General features: G+C 41.5%; 1 protein-coding gene across 5 annotated transcripts in view; it reads left to right on the forward strand.

Moving 5' to 3' along the window:
* The window catches only part of LOC126458609 (UDP-glucosyltransferase 2-like), a 622,880-nt gene that overhangs the window by 6,667 nt on the left and 590,123 nt on the right, over positions 1-26,090 (forward strand). For 4 of the 5 annotated variants that reach the window (XM_050095772.1, XM_050095771.1, XM_050095770.1 and 1 more), the window contains exons 2-3: positions 15,307-15,484; positions 24,693-24,866. In XM_050095772.1, coding sequence (XP_049951729.1) covers positions 15,307-15,484; positions 24,693-24,866 — 352 coding nt within the window. The remainder of the gene's footprint in view (positions 1-15,306; positions 15,485-24,692; positions 24,867-26,090) is intronic. The other variant, XM_050095774.1, reaches the window with a different exon arrangement.

The raw sequence follows: 26,090 nt of genomic DNA on the forward strand, positions 1-26,090 counted from the left end.
AATGAAATCCTAGCAGGAAAACAGTCCCTGAAAGCTACGGGAAAGACACACCATGCTAGAGTGAAGAGATAGAAAAGATTGTAGATGAGAAGACAGCTGCTTATGAGAAACGGTTATCTACACAGAACACTCAGGGTAGACTAAATTACAATGACAAAAGGAGAAGAGCACAGAAACGACAAAGGTTAGGAATAAGCCGAGATATTAAAACATACAACACAAAAGTAAATAAAGCATGGAAAGTCAAAAAAATAAATACTAACACAACATAAAGTTGTAACAGGAATGAGTCTTGTCTTCATGGCCGAAAACCTTGGGGGCGTGCGTTGCTATCGGTGTTTCGCAATTTTGGGCAGGACTAAAACAGAACCAGTTATTTATTATTAGCGTAACATGAGGTTCTATTTAATCACTATCTCTCTCGGCTAATAGTCCTTATTTTGTTAAAGAAATCTCCACCTGGCAGTGTGTAGCAATGTTGTTTGTTAAGCAGTGTAAACGGCACTAAGTTCATGCACGAAAGTGATGTTACACAATTTACCGCTACTGTTATACGAGGTGGCAACACTTTTGTTTAGACACAATGAATAGTTTTTACACGCAATACCACATGCGCACAAAACGAATGTATTCTTTCCTGTCAAAAATATTTTATAACAGTTCTTACGAAATACTCAGGGTTCGTACATTAGCAGAGAACAATTTTTATCACGTAAGATGCTGTTAGCACCCTATTTAAAGATTATTCACAATGTAAGTGGAATTTATTATCTCCGAGTGGGTTCTGGGCCTCGAATACACAATAATTGTCACAATGACTATCAAGATTTATGTCTGTTTAAAAATTCAATTAAAAACTGCCGCTGCAATTTTTCACGAAGATGGCGGTTAACATTAGACAATTTCTTATCGAATCTGGTTCAGGCAATGTCTTACTATTAGCAAATTATATATACACCTTTACTATATGCATTAACATTTAAATGTATTTCTCAATGTTAATCACTTATCATTCAGCATTTTACCAATAAACCGCGCTGTGGATCAATAGCACTAATGGCTGTGTTCCATTGTAGCTGAACAGAAAACTTAAAATTTGTATATGACGAAAATCGTATTAAAATAAATATTCAGACACACACACACACACACACACACACACACACACACACACACACACACACACACACTGATTTCAATGACACAGAAACTCTATTTTTCAAATATTACTTAACATAATACAGTTTTTACAGACTTAAGTGCTGCAAGACATCAATCACATCCGATCAGTACAACAGTTCGAACAAGGATTATTCTGAAAGGATCATAGGTAGCAAAAGATGGATATTTTCATTATCTTTTTCCGTAGGTGTTGTCTGATATGTTTTTACAGAATATTAAATTGTCACTGACAATAGTTATTTATTACTTTAGTAAGAAATAAGTTCTTTTTTATTAATATCTCGAGAATGTTCAGATTCCACACACAACGACGTCGTAAATATTTTTTCTGAACAAAATATATGCGTGAATATTAAAACCTCCAACGGATAACAGGTCAGAATTCAAAGCCAATTATGAAAACCATTATGTTAATTCAACATAAACGGAACAATAAGTACTAGTAGATTCAAAAGACGTGAGTAAAGCTTTCCAAGAAATAAGGAACGGAAAGAACTACAGGTTGAGAAACGTACCTGTGGATTCGTAACGGCAGCCACTACCCACCAAGCAGTTTTATAAATTCTGATGGAAATATCTCACACATGTTAAAGTGGCGAGGAACCATCAAATGAATGGAAAAGAGCAGTTACTCTACCCATACATAAAATTGGAAACTAACACGACTGTGCAAATTATAAAGGAATTAGTGAATTGTGAGGTAATAAAATGTAAAATGGAAGCACAAGTAGTGGAGGTGAGGAGCAAAATGTGATTGCAGCCGAACGCTCATGTACAGATGGCATTTCTACTCTTAAACACCTCACTGAAAAGAGACTAGAAATGGGGATGACGGTTCTCGATGCCATAGATAGCGAAATATTGACCATGGCCATCTCTACATCTAAATCATACTCCACAAGCCACCTAATTGCGTATGGTGGAGGGTACTTTCGGTACAATTATCTGATCCCTCCAACCCTGTTCCACTTCTGAATAGTGCATGGGACGAATGATTGTCGGTAAGCCTCTGTATTGGCTCTAATTTCTCGAATTTTCTCCTAGTGGTCAATACGCGAGATGTATGTGGGGGTAAGTAATACGTTGTCCGACTCCTCGTGAAAAGTGCTGTCTCGAAATTTCGAGAGTAAGTCTCTCCGTGATGCACAATGTCTCTTGTAACGTCTGCCAGTGGAGTTTGTCTAGCATCTCCGCAACGCCCTGTCACCGGCTAAACGATCCCGTGACGAAACGCGCCGCTCTTCTTTGGATCTTCTTTATATCCTCTATCAATCCTCCAACGAATGGATGATTACCGACAGCCAAAAATAATCTATGAATGAACACCAGCTGAGCGAAGAAAACATGGCAGACCACCCAGAAAAAGGAATGCTAAGTATTAAAAATGCGATGAATTAAAGGAGCCTTCAGGAAGAAGATTCGACAGATAGGAAACTGGAAGTTGAGAAGGGAAAAGGAAGACAGTCATAAAAAAGCCAGGTATATACAGTCCGGAAAAATTTGAAGGGGTTGCACGTTAAATTGTGCTGAGTAATAATTGTTAAAAAAAAATTCGATACGTTATGGCGTCTCTGATTTAGTATTGGCATCGAAGTTAGCCAATTATGTCATCGTGCACCCAAATCCAAGCGGCATGGCAGAGGTGGTGTTGCGAAACATGTTCTTAGTTTGGTAAGCTGAAACGGAAAAAAGAAGAAATGGGAAACCAATGGACAGCTGCTAGTTCGAGCCTTGCTACCGCCCATTGTCAAATTTTTGTTTCGCTCGCTTGTTTGGGTTTAGGAAGCCAAACAAACAGGCTACTTGAATTTGCACGCTCGACGACGTGACCGGCTAACAGTAATGCTAACTAAATTGGAGACGGTGCAACGTATCGAATATTTTTCTTCAGTTATTTCCCAGCACAACCTACCCAACAATACTCTAACAACCTTAGCAGACTTCTCTGACCACGCTGCATATAACAGGAGCTTAACTTCCGTTGTTTATCGTTATTGTTATGCTCTGTGTACTTTCTCACATCTTTTTACGAGCAGAAGTTGCTTTTAAATAATCCTAAGACCCACGCGTCAAGCAGGTGGGCCTGTACATTTGGATCTCGTGAATATGGTGTATTACCTACACGTATTGCTGTGAGTTCTAATTCGAATCAATAAATATCAGCGACTATGATTTCACTACTTAATAATATATATTAGTCTCCGGCTGTTTATTTGATTATGTTAGAGATTTTCACTTCTTGTAGCTTCACACGTAAAGTGCAGCTGAAATGAAATCGTATTGTAGATCTAGTACATCGCCGTCTCTCAAATCTGTCGCAACATCTAACCAAATACCCACATCCGCTACCTTGTATCGGGGTTTCAAACGGAAAAGCAAATTCGAAAGTATTCTCAGCTATAATGGCTATGTTCGTGAACCGTGACTGTGCGGGATAATTATTGATTTCTAATGTCTACCAGCCAGTTTTTTTTATTTTATGTTTAAGCTAACGTAATACAACACGTTTCGAACATGTACATCTTCAGGCGTTTGTACATACATACATACATACATACATACAGTGATATGTTACTTAAAAATAAACATTGTTAAACTAGAATGAGCTAGAACTCTTTGTCCATTGTTTGTTGCTGTAGCGGCTGGTGTGGCATTTGGGGGCGAGGAGGGGGCAGTGGATAGCTAGAACTCGAAATCAGTGATGTCTGCTGCTGGTTTTCTTCCTTGTGGTTGGTTATGTATATAACAGCCTGACGCAAATCTATCTGCATCCTATACAGGCTGTGATATCATACATAGTCAACCAAGGAAGAAAACCAGCAGAAGACATCACTGATTTAGAGTTCTAGCTATCCACTGCCCCCTCCTCGCCCCCAAATGCCACACCAGCCGCTACAATAACAATGGACAAAGAGTTCTAGATCAATCTACTTTAAGACTGTTTATTTTTAAGTAACATTTCTCTGTATGTATGTACGTATGTATAAACGCCTGAAGATGAACAGAAAATTTTCGAAACATAAATAAAAAACTGACTGGTAGCAGAAATAGCAAATAAATAAATTCGAAAGTAATTTTTCCCATTGCTGCGTCAAGTCAGAATCAACGAATATACAGTGTCTTCTGTTTAGCTCAATCAATGGCCTGTGGTGTTCACAGCAAACAAGGCGAGCGCTGCTGGAAATTCCTGGGAGATCACAACTTGTGCCGGACTGGGACTCGAATATGGTACTTAGCTCTCATGAACAGTGTTCCGGCTATCGCGGCGTGACACACGACCTCCCCTCACAGCTGTGTTTCCTTCTACATTCCAAATATCGCAGAACTTCTCCTTCAAAGGTTGCGTTACTATCACTCGTGCTAAGAAGGATGGTAAAGAGAAATGGCCTGGCCTCAGCACAGCGAATTGTTTACAGAATTAATTTTCATTCTGCAGTGGAACGTATGCTGACCTGCATCTTCCTGGCACATAAAAAGTATAGATCGGAACGGGAAACTAATCCTAAGGCTTCCTATGCAATTTGGAAGGTAGGAGGGAAGGTACTATTGGAATGCAAGCTCCGAGGGCGAGTCGTGAATCGTGTATGCTTAGCTCAGTCGGCAAAGCACTTGTCCCCGGAGGGCAATATCCCAGTTTCGAGTCAAGGTCCGGAACACGCTTTCAATCTTCCTGAACATTTTAAGGCAGCCAAACTGTTTTCCTCAGGTCGTCGACGAAGTCATGGAAAGCAATTGGAAACGCCCTATCATCTTGCATCATAACAATTCCAAATGTAAAACAACACGATGAACAGCGGATTATTTTAACGACAAATGCATACAGTTTATGTCAAATAACTGACGATTTCTTTTTCCACTTTCAGGCAAGAAATGCTCGAACAAGGATCTTCATCTTCATAAAAGTTGTTGAACCATTATTAAACTATATTTTTCAGTTACCAAAATCAGAGTGGAAAAAATGTTTCTAGAAGTCTTTAAAATGAATGAAAGAGTACATAAATTTTAAAGAAGCGTTATTCGATACGCGAAATTTTTATTTTATTGTTATAGGTTGCAGTAGGTACTGGGAGATGAAGAAGCTTTCACAGGATAGAGTAGCATGGAGAGCTGCATCTAACCAGTCTCGGGGCTGAAGACCACAACAACATTCTAATAGGTTGGAAGGCAGCCTTTGTAATATGCAGGGTGTACCATAAATAATAGTGAAAAGTGACAGGGGTGCAAATGCACGAAAATCGAAACTAAAAGGTTCCATTAGACATCACGATCAGTTTTCGCGGTGGTTGCGAATTTATGGTTATGAGCCGCTGCTGACTTCAGTGTGAAATGGTTTCGTAGTTGGTAGAAACGTTATTCGAATGTTAAACTTTTGATTAAGTCCTCATTTGATTGGGTTCGCATCTTACCCACGATCCACAGTTGGGGAAATTTGGAGATGCATTATTTTCTCAAAATATTTCCCATTTAGTCTTTACTCTCAGCTGAACATTTCTCGTTACATGAGACATTTAGAACACTCTGGATCATGTTCAGATCCTACCAGTTTCCCCTGAGAAACTCAGAATACTCCGATGATCCAGAGCGTTAGAAACATGTCGTGTGTAACTGAGACTGAAGAATAAATGATTATTTTGAACCGGCTTTGCGGCCGCTGCATCGCTCACTAGACTGTATGATCTGCACAGACATTTTGGTTTTCCTTAATAGACGTTTTATGTTCTCAAATTGCGGCACCTTCTATACTTTTTTGTTCATTAAGGCCCTAGAAGCACGGTCTTCTTCGGTTGTACTTCTGACCAAAAAGCGAGTCTCTTAGCTGAAGTTTTTGTTAATCACGCAGCGTTTTCATGGTGATATTTCAGTAGAAATATTCATCCCCTAACACATTTCTTTACATTCAATTTTCTTATATTTAGCTTTAAATTTTTTTCAATACCCTGACGGAAAAAGCAACACTACAAATAGTTAATGTAGAATAATGAAATTTCGGGAACACAATTGTCTGGATAACATGTTTAAGTGATTAATATTTCAGATTCAACGGTTATTGTAATTGCGAGATAAGCCGTTGTAAACGTGAAATGCTTGTACATTAGTAATCGGTGTAAGCGTTAGAATTGTTCGTCAGGATAGAGGTCAGGAGCGGAGGGCGTTGTGAAATGAAAATTAAGTGGAATGGACCCAGTTTATTCTTGTAATGATGGTACAGTGGTGCCTACGTAGGGCCGAGCAGCCCCAAGAGAGGTTGCCGTCTGCTCATCAGAGAGGCAGAGGCTAGAGGAGCGACTACTCGGGGCCGAGGTCTGAAGCAAAGAGAGCGCGGAGCTGTTTCCAAGTCGCCGCTTCCGGCCGCGTCCCCACGTGATCACACGATTAGTCTCTGATTGGAGGATTGATTCCGCCAACGCGGCTTGCTAGTAGCGTACCCCCGTCAGCGCAACCAACCCGTGGGACTTGGGTCTGACCGAGGAGCACGTGGCAGGGATGTGCCGACCATGGTCTTCCGGCCAGCACCCTCCGGCCGAACATTATGCATAAAAAATTTATTTAATAAAATTTCGTCGGCAATGTTCCCTCTTGGGGGTCTTCTCCCTGCACAGGATTTTAAATGGAAGCATGTAAATGTGCATTCATTGTGTTGCACAGGTGCGGGATGCCAGTTCGTCGGATGTAGTTCCGTGCCTGTTGCGATTGATCGGTCAGTACAGGAATGGTTAATGCAGTTCGTAGATGACGCTCAAGTGATCGTTGATCGTTCGATGATGACCCCTATATGTGCTCGACTGGATACAGATCTGGTAATATAGCAGTCCAAAGCAACGTGTCGACACCGTCAAGAGCATGTTGGGTTACAACAGCGATATTTGAGCGAGTGTTATCCTGTTGGAAAACCCCTGGAATTCTGTTAACGAATGGCAGTTGAACAGGCCGAATCGCCAGACAGAAGCACGGATCTGCAATCAGGGTGAGTGGTATAACCAGGAGAGTGCTCCTGCTGTCACACGAAATCGCACCCAGTAACCATAAATCCTGGTGCAGATATAGTATATCTAGCACACAGGCAGGTGGAAGTCCTCATTTGGTCTCCTAACCAACACACGGCCATCACTGGCATCGACGCAGAACCAACCTTCATCAGAAAACACCTCTCCACTCTCTCATCCAATCAACCCCTGCTTGACACAACTGAAATCGCAAATGGTTTGGAATCAATGGAATGGTTGCTGCAGGACGTCTGTCTCGGAGCTGTCCTTGAGCTGACCGATTAGTAACAGTTCATTGTGTGGTTGTGGTGCAAACTGCTCTTCAAACTGCTGCTCCAGATGCAGTACGATAAGCCGGAGCCTTACGCTGAACAAGACGGTCTTCCCTATCGGTTATGCAACGTGACCGTCCGGAGACCGGTCTGCTTGCTACAGTATATTCTTGTGGCCACCGATGACAGCAGTCGCTAACAGCGACTACATTCCTGCCAAATTAGAACTATATATTAATATCTTCAGCTGCTGACGGGCGTTGATATCTTTCAACGGTGACGGGTAAAATTGTGTGCCCCGGCCGGGACTCGAGCCCGGGATCTCCTGCTTACATGGCGGACGCTCTATCCGTCTTAGCCACCGGGGGCACAGAGAATAGTGCGACTGCAGGGAGTATCTCGCGCACGCCTGCCGCGAGACGCACATTCTCACCTGATATGTCCACACACTACATTCGTACTGTCCCTACCCAACACCCTCATTACTCGTGGAAGACATTCTTAGCAAGTCTCGTGAGAGTTCGCGTAATATGTGTGCATCCGCACAGGAGATTATGGCCGGTATTGCCAGAACTATATACTTACATGGTTCAAATGGCTCTGAGCACTATGGGACTTAACATCCGAGGTCATCAGTCGCCTAGAACTAAGAACTACTTAAACCTAACTAACCTAAGGACATCACACACATCCATGCCCGAGGCAGGATTCGAACCTGCGACCGTAGCGGACGCGCGTTTCAAGACTGTAGCGCCCAGAACCGATCGGCTACCGAGGACCAGCTATACTTATATGGATACGGTGTGTATTCATACAAGTAAATAAATTCCTGCCAAGTCTTTCTTCAGTATCGCAGAATGAACATCCAACTTCTCGTAACCTTATTACACGACCTCGTTCAAACCCAATGAGATATTGATGATGGCATCTTAGAGGCATTCTTGGTTAACATCAACTGCTCACGTCCAATCTCAAAGGTAACTAACGCTCACGGCCATTACAGCTGATGTTTAACAAACCTGATTTATACAACGAAAAACCAGCCAAAGCTGCAAATTTCATCTTTTTTTTGCGACTGCTTGGTTTTTCGTTGTACTGATTATCAGAAGTAGCTGACCTACAATTATTCCAGCATGCTGGAAGTTCGTAAACTTGATTTGCATCCTCGTAGTGGCACTTTTAGCGCCACTGTTACGTGACTGGTCGGCCGAAGTGGCCGTGCGGTTAAAGGCGCTACAGTCTGGAACCGCAAGACCGCTACGGTCGCAGGTTCGAATCCTGCCTCGGGCATGGATGTTTGTGATGTCCTTAGGTTAGTTAGGTTTAACTAGTTCTAAGTTCTAGGGGATTAATGACCTCAGAAGTTGAGTCCCATAGTGCTCAGAACCATTTGAACCATTTTTTTTTTTTTGTTACGTGACTGGCAACAAACTTGATTACACATCACCTTTCAGACCACTCCTTCCTGGTGTTACGACATTTTTATGCCAGTGTATAAGGAAATGTTTTGTTAAGAACTTCCTTCCTGTGTTGCACGCCCTTAGGGGTTCAGTTGAAAAAAAGTTTTCAAACCGAGAAGTCAAATACCAATTTTCATAGATATGGCTTTAAAAATGGTCTAGTAGTTTTTTAATGATTTAGTTTTTTGAAAATATTGCCACAGTTATGGGGTTGAATTTCCAAAAATGATGAAATTCTTGCCTTTTTAATTTCTGACTGAAAATATCAATTTTCGTAGGTCTAGTTACAAAATTGCGTTCATAGCAACAGCTTTTCAAAAATCTTTCCATCCTCTTGTTTCACCCCCTTAGAAGCGGAATTTCGAGCAATATCATCTGTTGTTTTCTGCCCACTCTTCTAATATAGGGTGCCTAGGAAACTTGCTTTCTCGGATCACTAGAAAACAAAGCAAATCACATTAATGAAGTTTATCACAGTAAGGTAAATGACAAAAGTTTTCGTATTCACAAAGGTGTGTCGCAAGCAAATTGCGACTTGGAAATAGCGTCATGCGGTATACACAATTCCAATGCAGACAAAACAATACAGTTCATAGGTCACTGCCGTAGCGTTCGGAGGACGGCTAGTCTTCAACTCGGGCCCCGGCTAAGCTCCGCGGCGCCTGTATTCTCTTCATGTAGAGGCGGCTCCTGTGGATGTCGTCCTGGAGGGTTCGTCAGCCTATTACTGGCTGACGTCGCCTCACCCCCCTCTCTGCTCTTCCGTTCTGGATCGTCGTACCGGCGCTTGACGTTACGCCAGAAAATCTTAAACGCTGCCCACAGAATAGGATGAACACCCGCTCCAAATTTCAAGTTCCTATCCTTAGCGGTTTGGCCTCTACGATGATGAGTCACTAAATCAGTCTGGACCTACTTGACCCTTTTAGGGGTTGAATTCCCAAAAACACTGAGAAACTATTTGTAACCGAGCTTTAAAAATAGTTTAGTGGTTATTTAAGAATTTGTTTTCAAAAATAACTTTCATGCACTACTTATCTCTCGTAGGTCTTTAGATTTCCAAAAATACTGAAACATATATTTCTTTATTTCTGACAGAGTTTTCATAGATCTAGCTTCGAAATTCTCTTAACATCAACACATTAAGAAAAAACCTTTCACCCCCTGTTTCACCACCTTACGGCTGGAATCCCTTCTTAAACGACGCCTACAGTCAGTACGAACGTTGCCTTGGGTGTCCCAGCTATCTTTTCCACCCAAAATATCTCTGGAACAATAACAGCTATTGGAAAACGACTTTAACCGGTATCAATGTAGGGCTGGGTCCCATGAATGTACATATTTGGAAGCATTCTAAAACGAAAGCATATGTGTTTTTTAACACAAACTTACGTTTTTTTAAATGGACCTCCTATATTTTTTTCTTCAGCAATCCATAGCATGACAAAGCACATACACATTGGCGTTGATTGCATCGGAATATTCCCATTACATCCCGAGATATTGAGACGCGTAGTTGACGCTTGAAACACCCAACATGCGCTGCTAGCGCACGTCCTGAGGCTCAGGCGTGAACCCCATGCTGCCCGTAATCGCAGCAGGATGGCAGCAGACCGTATTATTCGTTTCGGACCTCTTGATAAGTATGGAAGTGCGATTACGCATGTCAATCACATCACGATTACGGGCAGCATGGGGTTCACGCCTGAGCCTCAGGACGTGCGCTGGACGTGCGCTAGCAGCGCATGTCGGGTGTTTCAAGCGTCAACTTCGCGTCTTAATATCTCGATGTAATGGGAATATTCCGATGCAATCAACGCCATTGTGTATATGCTTTGTCATGCTATGGATTGCTGAAGAAAAAATATAGGAGGTCCATTTAAAAAAACGTAAGTTTGTGTTAAAAAAAACATATGCTTTCGTTTTAGAATGTTTCAAAATACGTACATTCATGGGCCCCAGCCCTACATTGATACCGGTGAAAGTCGTTTTCCAATAGCTGTTATTGTTCCAGAGATATTTTGGGTGGACAAAATAGCTGGGACACCTTGTGTGTGTATATATATCAATACGGTTGCTGTTTCTCTTGACACGAATGTTGACTATCCATAATTTTCAGTTGATCTGAGGCATCTACTGCACCAGTCCAAGATGAATAGGTCCCAGATCACCGATTTTCAGTCCTCTGCATTTTGCTGCCAGGGGTAATCTCAAAAGTGAAAAGCACTGCATCACCGCTGATACGGCTGAAGCACTGGAGCAACTAACTGTCGTGATTTACTAGGTGATCCAGAGTTGGTTGAATGAATCTGTAGTTCACTGCAGAGACAAGTGGAGATTTGCATCCAAATGCACGGACGACACATGATACTCCTGGTCTCACATCGGTATCGACAAGTAGCTACAGGAATCTACAGCCTCATCATGGGATCTACGTTTCTTTCCTGCAGTATCTCGCTGGACGCCTGCCGCCAGAAAACCAATGAATCAACCAAATCGCTCTCGACATGTCTGAATACACTGACAAATTCATCACAGATTTAAGTGCCGAGTAAGCCGTCCATCGTAATTATCAGGAATCAAAATGGGTTTCATTTATTGGTAGAAGTTGGTAGGCGCAGCGTCTACATACTTTCTTGAAGGGTCATCGTGTATGAAATGTCTGTCGTACAATAAATGTCGATTACCTCTAACATCGAAATAGAAGTTTCAAACTTAATTGAGACCACGTACAGGGTGTTTCAAAAATGACTGGTATATTTGAAACGGCAATAAAAACTAAACGAGCAGCGATAGCAATACACCGTTTGTTGCAATGTGCTTGGGACAACAGTACATTTTCAGGCAGACAAACTTTCGAAATTGCAGTAGTTACAATTTTCAACAACAGATGGCGCTGCGGTCTGGGAAACTCTATAGTACGATATTTTCCACATATCCATCATGCGTAGCAATAATATGGCGTAGTCTCCGAATGAAATTACCCGAAACCTTTGACAACGTGTCTGGCGGAATGGCTTCACATGCAGATGAGATGTACTGCTTCAGCTGTTCAATTGTTTCTGGATTCTGGCGGTACACCTGGTCTTTCAAGTGTCCCCACAGAAAGAAGTCACAGGGGTTCATGTTTGGCGAATAGGGAGGCCAATCCACGCCGCCTCCTGTATGTTTCGGATAGCCCAAAGCAATCACACGATCATCGAAATATTCATTCAGGAAATTAAAGACGTCGGCCGTGCGATGTGGCCGGGCACCATCTTGCATAAACCACGGGGTGTTCGCAGTGTCGTCTAAGGCAGTTTGTACCGCCACAAATTCACGAAGAATGTCCAGATAGCGTGATGCAGTAATCGTTTCGGATCTGAAAAATGGGCCAATGATTCCTTTGGAAGAAATGGCGGCCCAGACCAGTACTTTTTGAGGATGCAGGGACGATGGGACTGCAACATGGGGGTTTTCGGTTCCCCATAAATGCTGCCCACATGCATATCGCCGTCATCAATCCTGTGCACTATATCGTTAGCGAATGTCTCTCGTGCAGCAATGGTAGCGGCGCTGAGGGGTTGCCGCATTTGAATTTTGTATGGATAGAGGTGTAAACTCTGGCGCATGAGACGATACATGGACGTTGACGTCATTTGGACCGCAGCTGCAACACGGCGAATGGAAACCAGAGGCCGCTGTTGGATCACCTGCTGCACTAGCTGCGCGTTGCCCTCTGTGGTTGCCGTACACGGTCGCCCTACCTTTCCAGCACGTTCATCCGTCACGTTCCCAGTCCGTTGAAATTTTTCAAACAGATCCTTTATTGTATCGCTTTTCGGTCCTTTGGTTACATTAAACCTCCGTTGAAAACTTCGTCTTGTTGCAACAACACTGTGTTCTAGGCGGTGGAACTCCAACACCAGAAAAATCCTCTGTTCTAAGGAATAAACCATGTTGTCTACAGCACACTTGCACGTTGTAAACAGCACACGCTTACAGCAGAAAGACGACGTACAGAATGGCGCACCCACAGACTGCGTTGTCTTCTATCTCTTTCAAATCACTTGCAGCGCCATCTGTTGTTGAAAATTGTAACTACTGTAATTTCGAAAGTTTGTCCGCCTGAAAATGTACTGTTGTCCCAAGCATATTGCAACAAACGGTGTATTTCTATCGCTGCTCGTTTAGTTTTCATTGCCGTTTCAAATATACCGGTCATTTTTGAAACACCCTGTAAATATCAAACTTGACACCTACACCTGAACAGTGTGAGACGCTAGTTATCGCTTCGAAGCCGTGGAGCAGGCATATCGGATCATTTTTCAAATAAGACCAAGCATCTTAGCTATACATGAGCACCTAAACTGGCACTTACCACGTAGATGGACTCTTAGTGCCACCAGCAAACCGTTCTTCCCGTTCATAAAAGTTTTTAATACGCTGTATTTTTCTGTATAATGTTGTCTGGTGTAAATTTTGTGTGTTTTTAATTCTGGCAGAACTAGAATGGTATGTTATTGGAGACTTGGAAACTACCACATAAAACTCGCTATATGTGCTGTGCATGAATGAAATTACCACTTGTACATCAGCCATACAACATAAATGCCGTTAGTCTAAGATCGGTATAAACTTAGAAAATTCATGATATGACGAAGACGTATGTGCCAACCGTGTATTATAAACAAGTAATGGAACGGTTAATAATGTGTAATCTACATGTTTGCCATTCCTGCTTTCACAAATTAGTGCGGTTCTAGGCGCTTCAGTCCGGAACCGCGCAGCAGCTACGGTCGCAGGTTCGATTCCTGCCTCGGGATGGGTGTGATGTCCTTAGGTTAGTTAGGTTTAAGTAGTTCTAAGTCTAGGGGACTGATGACCTCAGATGTTAAGTCCCATAGCGCTCAGAGCCATTTGAACCAGTAGAACAAATTAATCAGTGTGGTCTTACAGGCCATTTGGATACAAAATTTTCTCACAAGGGACGATGAGACCTGTTAAAGTAGAATTCTACTGAGCCTTTGGTTTGTTGTAGAGGGAGCTATCCTGAGTACCTGGCTACCGGGTTTTCATACGACGGCTCCTACTTTCCGAGAAAATCTATGCTGAAGTTTTGTGTGTATCTCGTAAACCTATAACGTTAGTCATATTTCGGCCTAGCGAGCGTAGTGCAGCAGCGAAGATTCCCGTCCATCAAGCTGGCGTTACCGGTTCAAACGCTACCTATGTATTTTTTCTTATTTTCAGTTGCACATCATCGAGGGAACATTCTTTGATTCTGCATTAATTCAGTGCACCTACATTGACAGGAGTGATCAAATGCGCGTGGTTCTCCTCGAAGTTGACTGAATAAAGAAAAATCCTTTTGAATGTCAAAGAACTGTCTTTCCGGTGCCGCTTCTATAAATCAGGGTATCTGCAAGACAGAAGCTTTCATTAAATTTACGTGCTGTCCTACGAATTTGCGTTTCGGTTTCTTCTGGAAGAAATAGCATCCGGAATACTGTTCTAGTAAAGCAAGTGTTCGCAAGTAAAATAATTCTGTAATTTATTCTGTAACAAATGAAATACTCTTTTGAAGAAATTATTACAGTGAAAATGACTATTTTTGAATATCGATAGTCTAGTATTGAAAAACTAATTCCTTACAACAAAATAGAAGAAAAAATAGTCGGGCAGGATTTGAAACCTTACTGCATGCATGGTTGGCGTTAATCTCAGCCGCTTTTTCTTTTTCTATTTTAATTGGCGTTTCCTGCGCGCATGTTGTAAAACAAACTAAAATTGCTTCCATTCCCATAAGCTCGGATTTTCTTGTACATAAATTCCTTCTACTGCTTTTGTTAAAATAATGCAAAAGAAGCGCAAAAAGATTTGAACCTACAGTAACACAGTTTACCTTCGTCGACATGCGACACAATTCTCAAAGTATGCCAAAGCAGTATCTTTACAACTTAAAGTAAAATGTTTAAATGTAATGCGTAAATAAATAAAAATAATATTTTAAAAGTAAGAGTGACTGGTAAAAATACAAGTGTACACAAAGGTTCTCTTCAGAACGTTCGTATATTTTATTCGATAATCTTATATCTCTTCAAGCCGGTGATGCTCTGATGTCAAGTGCATCAAAAAATCTTACTTACTTTTTCCTTCTCTTATCAATACGTAAAAAACTGCCTGTAACTAACGCTACAGGTTTTGGAGGTATGCGTAAAACTTCAACATCGGTTTTCTCGAAAACGAGGGGCTATCACACGAAACGTCATATTCATGACACGTCCCTTTACAACATACCTAAGACTCATCAATATCCGTGGTTAATAGGTCTGTTGGTTCCGTTGTCAGTTTTAGTCCATTGCTGTCTGTGTCTTCAAAACACTATCGAATAAGTCTGTAACCATGTTGATTTTTCTCTCGTTTCAGGAAGCTTCTTCCGAGTAGTTACTCTGTTGTTGGTGTTGGCACTAGAAACCTTTGCCTCGAAGATACTGGTGGTGGTCCCAACGCCATCTCACAGTCATCAGACGCAGTTCCGCATATTAACGAATGCTTTACTTGCAAAGGGCCATGAGGTCACTTTATTTACTGCAATACCTCTCAAGGTAAGTTTATAAACGGATTGCTTCTAGTTATAAACTACGAAACTTGCGATAGGGTAGTAGATGGAATCTTCGTAATGTTACCGAAATCTCTTACTTGATATGAATCTTCAGTTGAACTGACGAACGAAAATAAGAGAGCTGGTCGACGTTATTGAACATAGCAGTGTTGTTACAGTATGGAGCTCTGAAGTTGGTCTGGGGCAGTTCCTCTTGAACGGTCGTAGCGGTCGGTCACATCGTCTTGACTTGAGTACGCTGCAGCCAGTGATAATGCTAGTCCTCCCGTCTCGTTTAATGTGTATAACGCAGCCCCATTAAGCGGAAAATTATAGATCTTACCCATTCCTAAATGGTGAAAAAGTGTAAACAGCAATGGAAACCTGCTCCCCCCCCCCTCCCCCCGACATGTACTGTGAAATGTGACAAGGACAACGAGCGACCAATAGCTCCAGAAATTAAGAAATAAGTAGTTACCTACATGAAACTAACATGAGATGAAGTACACCGTACGCCACTTAACAATGACAAGCTCTTCTACTATTCCTTAATTTGCTCCAACTTAGTGTATGAGCGAATAATGCGCGAGTTTCTTGGCAACTGTAAGTTAACATTAGCAACATGCTCAGTCTCTAAGTTTGCTGTTAATCCAGTCGAAGTCAACTTGACAAATGTGAGAGTCTCTAACGTACTATGAAAGTTCCACACAAAGTAATAAAACTAAATTTGCTGACTTATGTCAACGTTTGTGCTGTCCTGAACGAGGTATGGGCAAATTTGTGTTTCCCACCCAAAACGGAACAAGACCTCGTCCAGAATGAATACTGATGGCTGTCAAGCACATATTTCACAAATGGAGCAATTACCAGCTTGCTTCATATGAAATGAAACAGATCGCGTTAAACAGGACTATTTCGGTTGAAAATTCCATCTTGAGCACCACCTAACTGCACAATAATCTTGAATTTCGGAGTTCCTTGCAGGAATAAATGCCGAATTGGTAGCAAACGGTGCCTTTTAAGTTGAAAGTAATTCATTTGGTATGAATGACGCCGAACGTGTAAAGAGTGAGCCTGAACACAACAGTTATATTACAGATGTTTGAAACGGACGTTCGTTTCTTCTTTAGGAGTAAGAGTTAGAACGACTAAGGAGCGCCAAATACTTATCAATCACCTCACAGTGAAGCCTAGGCTATGAGTAAAGTTGCTGATTATAGATCAGCTGGCATTAATGAAAAAAGATAACGGCAAACACCCAGACCTGCAAAGAACATTGCACTTGTGGTCGAACTGCTTTCAACAAAAATCTCAGAAACATCCGCGATAGGGGTCACTGAGGGCGTCGCGATTGACGGTGCCCTGGAACTCCAGCTGAACAACTGCTGATTCACCATTAGAAACACGAGGAGACTCACAGATGGACAAAATTGGCTGTGCTGGTATAGAAATGCAAAATTGTGAATAGTCTAAGAAGAAAATTTGTGCCGAATAGTAAAGAAGAGGGGCAAAACAATATAAACAAAGAGCTCTCAAGAACTTCCAATATTGACCTATGGGAAAGCGAGATAGAATGTATAAGTGCCTAACTCGGAAGCTGATTCAGTTATCTGCGGAAAATCGTATGGGAGGAAAGGTAGTGATGAATCAGTGGATTGTAGGGTCAAATACAACGAAGCGGGAATATAAAGAGAAGCGAATTATTCTCAGTCCGAATTCTGGACACATTAAAAGATCAGGAACAACATGGGAATATCTTACATGCTCCTTTCACGACACTGTCATCCGTTCAGTTGCCCTTTAAGTCATTTCTGTCTCAGCACTATAGCGTAATCGGATAATCTCTGTTTTATTTATTCTTCCTGTCTTTAATTCATAATACAAATTTTTGTTTGGTTTCCTTTATCGCTAGTTCAATGTACAAAATAACTAACATCGGGGATAGGGTACAAACCTGTCTAACTCCCTTCTCAACTATTGCTTCCCTTTCATGCCCCTAGAGCTAGAACTACCATCTGGTTTCTGTACAAGTTGTAAATGTCCTTTTACTCCCTGTGTTTTGTCTCCTCTTTCAGAATTTCAAAGAGAATTCCAGGCAGCATTGTTAAAACAATTTTCCAAGGCTACAAATTCTATAAAAATAGGTTTGCAATTCCTTAACCTGTCTTCTAAGGTAAGTCGGAGAGTCATTACTGCCTCGTGTGTTGCTACATTTCGCTGCAGTCCAAACTGATCTTTTCCTATGCCGGATACTACCAGATTTCCCATACTTCAGTAAAAAAATTCGACTTAGTATTTTGCAGCCGTGAGTTATTAAAGTGATAGTTCGGTAATTCACACACTTGTCAGCAACTACTTTCTTTGGAATTGGAATTCTTCTTAAAGTCTGGTGGTGTTTCGCTTGCCTCATACATCTTGTACGTCGGATGGAAGAGTTTTCTCATGGCTGTCTCTTCAAAGGCTATCAACAGTTCTGAAGGAATGACGTCTACGCCCAAGGCCTTGTTTCGACTTAACTCATTCAGTGCTGTGTCGAATTCTTCTCACAGTATATCATCTTCATCTACGTCAATTTCTGTAATACTGGCTTGAAGTTCATCTCCCTTACATAGACCCTCTATAGACTCCTTCCACCTTTCAGCTTTCCCTTCTTGTCTTTGCAGTGATTTTCCATCTGAGCACTTGATATTCATACAGTTGTTTGTATTGAGTCCCATGGCGTCTTTAATTTTCCGCAGGCTGTATCTATCTTTCCCCTAGTGTTGTTGTTGTTGTTGTTGTTGTTGCGGTCTTCAGTCCTGAGACTGGTTTGGTACAACCCCAGTGATATATGCTCTAAAATCCTTACTTGTCCTCTAGCCATTCCTGCTTAGGCGTTTCGCACTTCCTGTCAGTCTCATTCTTCAGACGTTTGTATTAACTTTCACCTGCTTCATTTTCTGGATTTTTGTCATTTTCTTCTTCATCGGTTAAATCGAATATCTCCGTGTTATCCAAGGATTTCTACTTGGCCTTGTCTTTTTATCTATTTTATTCTCTGCTGTCTTCACTGTTTCATGTCTCAAAGGTTCCCATTCGTAATTCCAGCACGCTCGAATGGGTTAGCAATTTCTTTTAATCAGTACAACGAAAAACAACCAAAGTTGAAAAATTCACTTTTTATTCAGTCAGTGAGTAGTTGCTGGCCAGGGCTCATTTTAAAATCGTAGTAACGTAGTCAAAAATGGTATTTCCGAAAATGCAAAACCGATGTCAGAGATGTGCCTACGAACAGTACAGGGCTCACAGATGCGCTGTAACGTTCGTTTGCACATTTTTGACATGGTTTTTGCGTTTCAGGAAATACCATTTTTGACTATGTTAAGATGATTTGAAAATGGGTCCCGGCTCGAACCTACTCCCACTGTATTCTTTCCATTTTTTCTTGTGAACCGTTGCCTCATGCTCCCTCTGAAACTCTCAACAATCTCCGGTTTTTTCAGCTTAAGAGTTCCATTTCCTTAAGTTCCTTCCTCCTTGCAATGTCTTCAGTTTCAATCTACGTTTCATAACAGATAAAATATGGCCTGGGTCCACTTCTGCTCCTGGAAATCCTTTAAAATTTAAAATCTGGTTCAGAAATCACCTTCTTAGCATTATAAAACAATATGAAACCTCCCAGTGTCTCCAGGTCTCTTCCAGGAATACAACTTTATTTCACGATTCTTAAAAAAAGTGTTAGCAGTGATTAAACTATGCTCTCTGCAACATTCTACCAGGTGGATTCCTCCCTCATACCTTTCCCCCAAGTCCATATTCACATATAGTTTCTGCTTCTCTTCCTTCTTCTACTGTCGAATTCCAGTCCCCTATTGCAATTAAATTTTCATCTTCCGTTTCATACTTGGCTGAAATCGACATAGTATTTACAGTCTGCATCTGTTGACTGAACTGATCCACTGTAAATTGCATGGGAAAGGCTACGTCCCGCAGTACGAGTTCTTAAGCTTTCTTCCCATTCCGTTCACGTTTGGAGCGCTGAAGGAATGATTGTTGGAGTCAGTCTGTGCGTACTATATTTAATGTAAACTTGTCCTTACGATCCTTATGGGAGCCGTACGATGGTGGTTATTGTGTGTTCCTAGTGACGATTTAAATACGGTCCTTGAACCTTTCTTAGTAGACTTCCTCAGAATAGTTTCCGTCTCTTGAAGAGTCTGCCAGTTAAGTTCTTTCAACGTCTCTGTGACACCCTCATGTGGGTCAACAAACCTGTTAACATTCCTGCTGCCCTTCTCTGCATATGCTCATGTCACCTCCTAGTTCTATTTGATATGGGTTTCACATACTTGAGCGGTCGTACGGGTGATTTGTAAGCAATCCTTTTTTAGACTGATCCCATTTCCGTAGTATTATACCAATAAACTGAAGTGTGCTACATGCTTTATGTACGACTGAGCCTATGAGCTCATTCCATTTCATGTCTCGAATACCTGTACACCCAGATATTCAGATGAGTTAACCGATTCCAGCTGTAACACACTGACATTACAGTTATATGAAACTACTTATCTTCGTTTCGTGAAGTGCACCACTTAAATCAACTTGCCAGTCTCTGCGCAGAGATTTGGAAATTATCAAAGTCTGAATATTTGTGCAGCTTTGTTCAGACTGTAGTTTATTGTAGACAACAGTATCATCTGTAACTCTTAGTTAAATATAATGTTGTCCGCTAGGTCGTTAACATACAGTATGAACTGAAAGGGACCCAACGCATTTCTGTGGGCGAACCCAAAGTTTAGTTTCTTCATCTGCTGATGACTCTCCATCCAAGATAACATACCGCGTCGTCCCTGTCAAAAACTCCTCAGTCCAATCACAAATTTCACTTGATAACCCATAGGATCGTTCTTTTGATAATAAGCACATACGTGGTACTCTTTTTAAATTCTTTTTCCAAACAGAGAAACAGTGCATCTATATGATAGCCCTGATCCATGCTTTTCAGTATGTCGTGTGAGAAAAGTGTTTGTTTGGATTTCATGTGATCGATCTCTTCGAAATCCTTGATGGTTGGCAGGGAGAAGGTCATTCTGTTCGAGGTACCTCATTATGTTTCAGCTCAAAATATGTGCTAAGAGTTTACAGCAAATGGATGTCAAGGATATTGGATAGTAGTTTTGTGGACTACTTCTGTTACCCTTCTTGTAGACAGGTGTGACCTGCGCTTTCTTCCAACTACTGGACACGGTTTTATGTTCGAGGCATTTACGGTAGATTATACGAGGATGTAACTCGGCCACAAGTTGGGTATCGAATACCATAGGGATTCAATCGGGTGCTTGGGATTAGTTTAGTTTTAAAAATTCCAGCGGTTTCTCAACGCCGGTGACAGTAACATCTAATGCACTTACCTTTTCGATGGTACGAGGGTTAAATTTGGGCAGTAATCCTGGGGTTTCCATTGTACAGGAAAGCCTCTCTGGTTCTGCTTTGCTACTCTGTTTCACTTCCTATCTTGTCTGAGTGACTGGACAGTAACTTTCTTGTCAGTACGAGTTTACATACGGCCGCAATTTCTTTGGATTTAGTGAAAGATCTTTCGGCAGTAATCTCCTTTGGTAGTCGTCTAAGGCTTCACACATTGCTCTCTCGGCAAAAAAATTCGTTTCCTTCGTGTCGTTATATATACAACCCAATGCTTTGTCTTAAACCAGTTAAATAGAAGTGCGTTATTGAAGAAAGTTGAAACTAACAATGCACGACACGATGTAAGTTTCAACAGCTCTGAAATTGCAGGTACAGTCAGGTTTGCAAAAGACTGTATTCAACAGGCAAAAACAGACTTTTGAGAGACAGAGGAAGATCAGCGCAAATAAAAGTTACAAACTTCGCAAACTGGCAGAAGCAGTTAACAATTCTCTCACTCACGTTGATATACTAAGCGAAGATCTAATTAACAGATCAAATGACGCATAGTATGTCCAACAGCTCCCTTCTAGCTTTCGCGAGGGGCTGATCGTACTGGAACCAAAGAAATACCCGTCAACAAACATCGAATCCTACAGGCCTATGAGGTTGATGAATACAAACAAGCTCGAACGTAAATGCAGGCTTAAGAGACGTAATGAAAAACATGGAAGGAAATTTCCAAACATGCGCAGTCCCTGGTCGCAGTATAATCGACTCCCTGACTATCATGACATAACAGCAACTAAGAGTACCGTTAAAAGATACGCTCTGTAAGATCTACAGATTTTTTAAAGCTTTCGATCAGTTCGCTCACAGGTTTCTACAACAAGAAACGCAGAAATTAAGAATCTTGTCAGTGTAATTTGGCAAGGAGCCCAGTCCAAAATCATGATCAATGGCCAGTTAACTGGGCCATTCAACGTGCAACGGTCATTCCGTCATGGTTGCTGTCTATTGACGGACCTCTCTTCAGGGAAACTAACAGCTAGTTGTTCCAGGCTCGATCTTATTAAGAAAGGAAATCGTAAGTTGAGTACTCACAGATGATCTGACCACATGTGTGTCAGCTCCAGATCGGATAACGTTCACCCTAAGACATTTACCCTACACTTACTATGAAGCAACAGCGGCCACAATTTACTGCAGCCGTGCGGGATTAGCCGAGCGGTCTCAGGCACTGTAGTCATGGACTGTGCGGCTGGTCCCGGCGGAGGTTCGAGTCCTCCCTCGGGCATGGGGGTGTGTGTGTTTGTTTGTCCTTAGGATAATTTAGGTTAAGTAGTGTGTAAGCTTAGGGACTGACGACCTTAGCAGTTCAGTCCCATAAGATTTCACACACATTAACTGCAACAAATCCAAGGTGATGAACTTAGGGAACCGCTTAAAGCCAGAAGAAAAAAATACGAAGTCTATGGCCTTGATCGGGTGTCACACCCACAAAAGGAACAGATTTAAAACGGGCGGTCAATGTTGAACGAAATGAGGTCGAGGATACAACTACAGGCGAAGACTAACGTCAGTATGATCCATGATGTAAAACGATTGGACCAGTTAATCTTATCTAACGTGTATGATATAGTGGTCATTTCGCTTGCACCAACGCCATTGGCCAAAATTCAACTGTGAGCTATTGGGTATTTACGCCGTTACAATTTCCGAAGTATGGCAGAGCACACTAACATCACCGTTTGAACGAGGTGGAATGGGATTAACGGAGAGTGATGCTGAATGCAAAGCATTACTAGTACATAAAGTCCTTAACAGATCAAAATTCAGCTCTCTCAACCTGAGGAAACTACGAATAAAAGCAGTTCAAACTCAAAGCCAAGTACCAACCGTTAGTGTTAGCAAAATAAATTGAAAGCTCACCTGCCTCAGCAGAGCCATAGTGGAGAACAACTACCGACAGCGAGGAATAAGGTACAGGCGAAAGAAGTAATAGCACCTTGGTAATAAAAGTCCAGTCCTAACACAATGGAAGCTCAATACCCTTATATAATTGGCCTGGCATGTGGGAGAACATTCACAACAACCAGATCATACAAGATGTCAAGAAAAACTGTTACATAGTCGTGAATGAAACGGTTCTAGTGTTCACAGAGCTATACTTTATGGCCAGGTACCGCAAGTCTCTAGAGGAACGGAAGGTTCCAAATGATTGGAGAAGAGCACAGGTAGTTCCAGTTTTCAGGAAAGGTCGTCGAGCAGATGCGCAAAACTATAGGCCTATATCTCTTACATCGATTTGTTGTAGAATCTTAGAACATGTTTTTTGATCGAGTATCATGTCATTTCTGGAAACCCAGAATCTGCTCTGTAGGAATCGACATGGATTCCGGAAACAGCGATCGTGTGAGAGACCCAACTCGCTTTATTTGTTCATGAGACCCACAAAATATTATATACAGGCTCCCAGGTAGATGCTATTTTTCTTGACTTCCGGAAGGCGTTCGATACAGTTCCGCACTGTCGCCTGATAAACAAACTAAGAGCCTACGGAATATCAGACCAGCTGTGTGGCTGGATTGAAGAGTTTTTAGCAAACAGAACACAGCATGTTGTTCACAATGGAGAGACGTCTACAGACGTTAAAGTAACCTCTGGCGTGCCACATGGGAGTGCTATGGGACTATTGCTTATCACAATATATATATATATAAATGACAAGGTAGATAGTGTCGGATGTTCCATGCGGCTTCTCGCGGATGCTGCTGTAGTAGACAGAGAAGTTGAAGCATTAGAAAATTGCAGCGAAATGCAGGAAGATCTGCAGCGGATAGGCACTTGGTGCAGGGAGTGGCAACTGACCCTTAACATAGACAAATGTAATGTATTGCGAATACATAGAAAGAAGGAGCCTTTATTGTATGATTATATGATAGCGGAACAAACACTGGTAGCAGTTACTTCTGTAAAATATCTGGGAGCAGCGGTGCGGAACGATTTGAAGTGCAATGATCATATAAAATTAATTGTTGGTAAGGTGGGTGCCAGGTTGAGGTTCATTGGGAGAGTCCTTAGAAAATGTAGTCCATCAACAAAGGAGGTGGCTTACAAAACACTCGTTCGACCTATACTTGAGTATTGCTCATCAGTGTGGGATCCGTACCAGGTCGGGTTCACTCAGGAGATAGAGAACATCCAAAGAAGAGCGGCGCGTTTCGTCACAGGGTTATTTGGTAAGCGTGATAGCCGTTATGGAGATGTTTAGAAAACTCAAGTGGCAGACTCTGCAAGAGAGGGGCTCTGCATCGTGGTGTAGCTTGCTGTCCACGTTTCGAGAGGGTGCGTTTCTGGATGAGGTATCGAATATATTGCTTCCATTATTTATAACTCCCGAGGAGATCACGAATGTAAAATTAGAGAGATTCGAGCGCGCACGGAGGCTTTCCGACAGTCGTTCTTCCCGCGAACCATACGCAACTGGAACAGGAAGAGGAGGTAATGACAGTGGCACGTAAAGTGCCCTCCACCACATACCGTTGGGTGGCTTGCGGAGTATAAATGTAGATGTAGATCTGGCTGCAGCAAGTCATTAATCCTTATTTTCCCCCTGACATCAGGTCAGGTATTTCAGTTGGTCTTGATTTTTGTCACCATTTCGACTGGTTTGATAATACTGTTTCTTCTGTCTTGTGTTAGTATTTTCGTCTCTGGATAACTGTAACACGTAACGTTATCAGCTGCCTATTGGACATTATAATCTGTGTGTGACTGTTCAGATCTCTCGACTATTGTTACATTAAAATTTTCTTTCACGGACTTCCCAGGAAAACCTAACAGAGGTTGACATATCTCAAACCACCAAACTGAAAAACGACTTCGTTGGTTTGGCTGACAAGTCACCTGAGGAAACTCTTCCAGATCTCCGAGATGTGGGATATGCGAGGGCTCACTTTCAACTCAATGAGCCAGCTGTACGGGATTTCATCAGGTGAGCACCTTTCTGAGGCGAAAGGATATTTCTCGTATCTTTTTCCATGTTTTGTTTATAGGAAGTGGTATAACAATTTTTTACGTCAAATAAACTGAAATAACTTAACGAACTAATTTTTTACTCCTGTTACTATTTAACCAGGACACCAATTGACGTTTATCTCCTCTAAATTATTTGTGCTACACATGTGCCAATACTGCAAGTCTTCCTAAAGTAAATGACTTCGAGAAGCACGACTCCATCCTCCGAAATTACTTTGGTAATTACCATGAGCAATTAGAAAATCAAATCGCGAATGGACCTTTAGGTCTGTTGGTTAGGTAAGGCAAGGGAGCAAAGCCATCTGTTACAGATTGATTGCAGGAGGCATATATTCTGTCTGAAAGGAAACAGTCTGGTGACTTCAGAGTAATGAACGTTAAACATTCACCTACCAGAACGAAATATGCAGTATCAGGGAGTATAAGTCAAATATATTGGGCAGTTAACTTCAGAAGCATGTAAGCTGAGCAAGATTATAGGGAATGGGAAAGAGTCCACGTCGCTCAATACCAGTATCCAAAACTTGCTTCAAAAGCAATCACAGATTGCTCAGTGTGTAACGAGCAGTGTGTTTTAGTTACATATTATTCATATGTACACTCAGTTCTTAGCTATGGCATTCTTTTTTGGGGAACAAACGAACAAAATATAAACACAATTTCCAAAATCCAGGAAAGAGCCAAAAGAATAATAACCAAAAATACTAGTCGAGCTCAGTATAAAGATCTGTTAAAAACACTGGGGATTTTAGCTGCTCCATGTGAGTACATTTACCAGTCAGTGGTACACATCAAAAATAACATTGGTAATTACTGCACAAACAGCTATGTCCATGACCATGCAACAAGAGCTAGACTCAACTTACATTTACCAAGGAAAAATAAATATAAAACTCAGAACAGCATTTTCTACCAAGTAATAAAATTGTCCAATAAATTACCAGAAAAGATTAAATAAACTGCAAAAATACACTTCTTTAATTAAGGCAGCTATAAAGTACCTGTTACTAAATACATTTTAGACATGGAAGGTTTACTTCGATAAAACAGAGTAGGGGTTTGATAAAAAAGGTACAAAAATAAACAGTTATTATTATAAAACATCCAACATTCCATATAATACCTTCACTCTGTTTTTTCCTTTTTTCTATCTAGAAACTTGTAAATACTTTGACATGTC

The sequence above is a fragment of the Schistocerca serialis genome, chromosome 2 (genome assembly GCF_023864345.2).
Source record: "Schistocerca serialis cubense isolate TAMUIC-IGC-003099 chromosome 2, iqSchSeri2.2, whole genome shotgun sequence".
NCBI classification, from domain to species: Eukaryota; Metazoa; Arthropoda; class Insecta; order Orthoptera; family Acrididae; genus Schistocerca; species Schistocerca serialis.